This window comes from Montipora capricornis, chromosome 6, assembly GCF_036669925.1.
Source record: "Montipora capricornis isolate CH-2021 chromosome 6, ASM3666992v2, whole genome shotgun sequence".
Lineage (NCBI taxonomy): Eukaryota > Metazoa > Cnidaria > Anthozoa > Scleractinia > Acroporidae > Montipora > Montipora capricornis.
In genome coordinates, this window is record NC_090888.1 from 1,432,949 (window position 1) to 1,437,948 (window position 5,000).

The window sequence follows — 5,000 nt, forward strand, 5'->3', positions numbered from 1 at the left end:
TTTCAAATTTCAATGCATGTTTAAAATCCTTTTCACAATGTACATGTATACTAGCTATAGGGGACACAAGACAGTGCACTATCATAGCCTCAGGAAACGCCACTATTCATAGCATCAGTTTTCAATCTTCCTTCTTAGCATCAACTCTAGCAAGACTGTACCCATGTCATTCAACTCACCATGACAGGCAAAATATGAGTGATTTGTCCAGTTAGCTCAAAGACAATCACAGATGTAGAAATGGTGTGGGTAACTGCTGCTGAAAGTGCTGCCGCACCTAGTCAATTACCAAAGCAAAACAAACAGAAAAGAAAAAAGTAAACCTTTTTCAACACATCTGTACAAAAATTTATGACTTCACTTGGTTAATATTACCTACTTCAGAACTAAGATGGGATTAAATTCACAGCATCAACTAACTGAAAAGTTCTCCAGAAAATCGTTAACTATTGCAAGCCGTTAACATGATCCCACTCTGTGGAACAAACGACAATCTCCATGCATGTACAAACAAATTTCAGTTCATAAGTTGGCAGAGATTAGAAGAATCAAAACCTGCCAAAGCAGACGGGGTAAGTAATTTTCCTGAACCACACAAATCACTATTTTCATTGTACTTCATGTCTACTACAATCCTATCAGTGCTTTCTTGACAACCATTCATTACTCCTTATAGTAAACTTTCATGACAACGATAATGTTATTATTTACTTGCTAAGGAAAACCATGAGAATACCACAAAAATTAACACAGGTTATGACACTCCTGATGCAATCAGCCGCAAACTTACCAACAACAGCATATCCCCCAGGAACAATGGGTGTGTAGGTATCCCCTGAGCTCACGCCATCTGGAAACCATGTGGCCATTGCCTCACCCGCAAGACGGCCAAATGCAGCACCTACAGATTAGCCAACATAACCAGTCAAGAGAAGTGAAGATTTCATATTAATATGTTAAGCCCTCTATCCTGATAACAAAATTTTTTAAAACCACAAACCATACCTTTGTTACTGCATGTAAACTGTGTGAATCAAGAATGGCTTAGAACTGCACCATCAACATTAAAAGGGAAACAACAATGTCTAAGTTCACTCTTACCAATAATAATTATTACAAGACTTACCAATTAAAAAGACAGGGAAGAAAACACCAGCAGGTATAGGTAACGCTACACACACTGCGGTCATAATAAACTAAAAAAAAAACAACAACATTGAGTTCTTCACTCAAACTGTACCAAAAGATAAACAGACAAGGTTCAGGGGAGGTGTGATGTGATCAGGTGCAATTTCGAGAAAAACTTTTTGCTTGGTCTTTTTTGTGTGAGATATGAAAGCATGCTCTTAGACTACCTTGTCTGGGCTAAATTGTTTAAAGCAGACCAAACTGAGTAAGAGATTAGCAACCACTTGTTGTGGAACAATTCTGGTAGTAAGTTTATAATTAACACACCTTGAGGACGATAAAAATGACCAAAGTGACATAGATATTTGTATTAGCACCATCCCAGTGCTCTAACACTTTCAGACTGGCTTCATTTTCAGAGTTCCTTGCTTCAGACCAGGTGATATTAATAAACAGTTCATCTATGGCTTGCTTGGATGTCAGCTAAACACGTAAGGTAACAACAATAATGTTTAGCAAATTTGATTAGAGCGACTTTCATACAACCTTGAAAAAAAATTTGCAATTAATTTTGTTTCACAGAAACAAAGTTTGGCAAGATTAAAACAAAGCTTCTCCTTATTCTCGCCAAGGAAATTCCTAATATGGGCAGTAAACAGTTCGAATGCCCAATCACATTGCTGCATTTCAAATGACCCCAAAGCAAAATGACGATCGCTTTCCAGAAAGTTCCATGGAGAGATGACGTTGTTTGCATCCGTGTTTTCTGAGCCAATAATAATTTGTGCTCATTTGTTTTTGTTGATAAGCCAATTAAATGTTTTGCATTTTTGTTCACATTCTGTTTTTACGTTTATTTTTCAAGGTCATGTGAAAGTCACTCTATCCCCTTTGCCCCCTACCCCTTCTCACACTTTGCTAAATAAATGTTTAAGAGTCATTTCTGTATTGAACAGGTGGGGAATCATTGGGACACCCATGGGAAGCAGAAGGGTGAATAATACGTTCATTGTACCACGCGGAAATGGAACTGCAAATGTTGTGGCAATAACAATGTGAGTGATTCCATGACAACAGATATCAATAAGATTCTACAGTTCAACATAAACCCTTTGCATAAATGGCGCCCAAATTTGAATAACAATACTTGATACATCCTTAGCCTTGTGTTTATGTTTCAAGACAAAGGATTTTTCTCATGAATGTGAGGCTAAGGATGTATCAAGTATTGTTATTCAAATTTGGGCGCCATTTATGCAAAGGGTCTATGGTGGATGTTAGGAACGCAATAATAATAATTATAATAAAATTATGATATAAAATATCTGACAACATACAGTGTGTACCATAGGTTGGAATAAAGCGTTAACTTTACATGTTCAATAATTACAGCACAGACGCTTCATTTAACGAACAGTTTACTGTGAGAATATGTTGTTGGAAAACTTGGATCTTTCAAAGATTGATTCAACCTTTTAAACGGGGACATAGTTTTTTCACGCTGTTAGCTTAACCCTTTAAGCCCCGAGGGGTTCCCCATTGACGAGTAAAATCGTCTGGCGTTAGACAGAGTAAAATCTATAAGTGCCATTTGGCACTATCGGGGCTGAAAGGGTTAAAGTGCCCCTAACCCCAAAATGTTTTTTTCGCTAAAATGAATCTTTGCACCTGTTCGAAACGCATTTCGGCAATTTTTTCCTTTTTCTAACAAATTCTGCCATTTTATAGGCTTCGAAAGTTGCGAAAATCCAAGCATCTTTTGTTCACGACCGAGTCAGAAGGGGAGTGGGTCTATTCCTGATGTGACGTCACAATCTACTTTGCATGCATGTTTACAAAGAGTTAATGCAATGTAAATCAGTCATTTATTCATTTTAGCGAAAAAAAACATTTTGGGGTTAAGGGCACTTTAAAGTCTTTTTGTGGAAAGATGACACATAAACGACAAAGTACTCAGCCCTCACCTCTCCTGCCATAAACTGCCCTAATCCTTTAGGAAATGTGAGGGTGGCAATAACAAACATCACAGCAACTGGATACACAAAACGACTGTAAAGCAAAACCATATATCAGTCACATCACACTATCGAACATAAAATAATATTGTCAAATCATTGCAAATTACACTTGTCTGTAAGTTCACTGAAACTTACTTTCTTGACAGATATTTTGCCACTGTGGTTTGCTTGTGTGACCTCTCGAATTCAACCAGCTTCCGGTGTGTAAACACAAAGAGAGCTCCCCCGAAGCCACAAAACAGCCTACAAACAATATTACCACCACAAAAGGACGCATTATTGGTAGTAAGGGCAAAGTGACCTCAGGAAAAATCCCAGGTCAGATTCAGTCTAAGATGATTACCGGCCACCATATTGGTAAATCCCTTGGCATCTCCATACAAAACTCTATAGAAATGTGTGAAATGGTTCGTCAGATAACTCAAATGTATGTAAAGCACAGACCTGGGAATTGGAGAGTTGGTTGAAAGATTTGTTTCCTACAACATTCCAAGTTCGTGGTCTTTTCCTTTGAACAATTTCGAATTTATTTTTTTGTTGCGTGACAGAGTAAACTATACACAAGAAGCAAAATGAAAAACAGAACAAGATCATAATGCACATTTTACAGTACTGCTCAAAAGTAAGTTACCACCTCGCGTCACGTTTCCTGCGCAACGCAATTCGCGCCGTGTGCTACACAATTCCTGTCGCGCACAACGCGATTCGCGTAGCGCGAGAATAACCGAAGCATAAATTTCTGGCATGTATTAGGAACTAATGTGTTACGTGAATTCAATCAATAATTATCTCTCTGCAGTTGCGCAAGTAAGCAAAGACGATTTTTGATTTGTTAAATTGTATGGGAATTGTCAAAATTGCAAACTGCGAATTGCGAATTGTGGACAACGTTTATTAAGCGACAGAAATTTCGATGAAAAATAAATTCTTCACAAACATACGAACAAGCGATGACTTCGTTGAAACATCAACCATTTGGTGGAAAAAATTCCTAACAAAAACAATGCGGCGATCTTCTGTATAAAGTTAATGAATGCATGGAATTGACTTCGAATGGATCCATGCAAGTTTCTTTCCCACACCTTAAATCGATCGTCAATTATGTGTGGGTCTGATTTTCTTCATTTGTTTGGAAATTAGCGATAGACTCACAATATCAATTAAAAAAATCCACGTCCAAATTGCCGTAAGGAGAAGACGTTTAAGCATCAATAAACACATGCATCTAGTTTACAAACTAAAATTCCCATGGAAAATAAATTCTTCATACACGATTAAGCGACGATTTCGTTGAAACATCGACCACTTGTCCACTGTGCATTGCTAAAATTTCTTGCCAACCGCAAAACTTTTGGAGCGAGTAATTTGAAACATACATTCTTTAAAAATTTAATGTCCGCAAACATACGAAGATACTGCGATTTATTATAGGCATATTTTCTTCGAAAATTGGCCTTTTACAAACACATTCCAGGGTTAAAATTTGAATACAAAAGGTCAATTAAAATCAGGCGCAGGCATCAAGCCACTGCACTTACAGATTTCTTACCATCAAGCACGACACGATTCGCGTCGCGCATGATGGTGGTAACTTACTTTTGAGTGGTACTGTACTTCCACCATTCACACATAACCACAATTCCTTGCGCCTTTGACTACAATCCCTTGTGTTTTGAAGAAAAATGTTTTCTTCTCCAGAGAGCTGCCTTGTTCATTTGCTTTAGGCTCACTCACTGCCACAGCAATATATTTTTTGAGTCAAGAGCTATTTCAAAACCAAGACTACAAGATGAGAAAAAAATAATAATGTACTTAAAGCATCGATTGATTCAAACTTCAATCACACTATCGCTT

At 37.6% G+C, this 5,000-nt stretch overlaps 1 protein-coding gene across 2 annotated transcripts in view; it reads right to left on the reverse strand.

Moving 5' to 3' along the window:
- The window catches only part of LOC138051250 (chloride channel protein 2-like), a 33,067-nt gene that overhangs the window by 10,786 nt on the left and 17,281 nt on the right, over window positions 1-5,000 (reverse strand). For both annotated transcript variants that reach the window (XM_068897417.1, XM_068897416.1), the window contains exons 11-16: window positions 3,282-3,389; window positions 3,093-3,177; window positions 1,456-1,611; window positions 1,127-1,196; window positions 791-901; window positions 180-277 (exon numbers count right to left, since the gene is read on the reverse strand). In XM_068897417.1, the coding sequence (XP_068753518.1) occupies window positions 180-277; window positions 791-901; window positions 1,127-1,196; window positions 1,456-1,611; window positions 3,093-3,177; window positions 3,282-3,389 (628 nt within the window). The remainder of the gene's footprint in view (window positions 1-179; window positions 278-790; window positions 902-1,126; window positions 1,197-1,455; window positions 1,612-3,092; window positions 3,178-3,281; window positions 3,390-5,000) is intronic.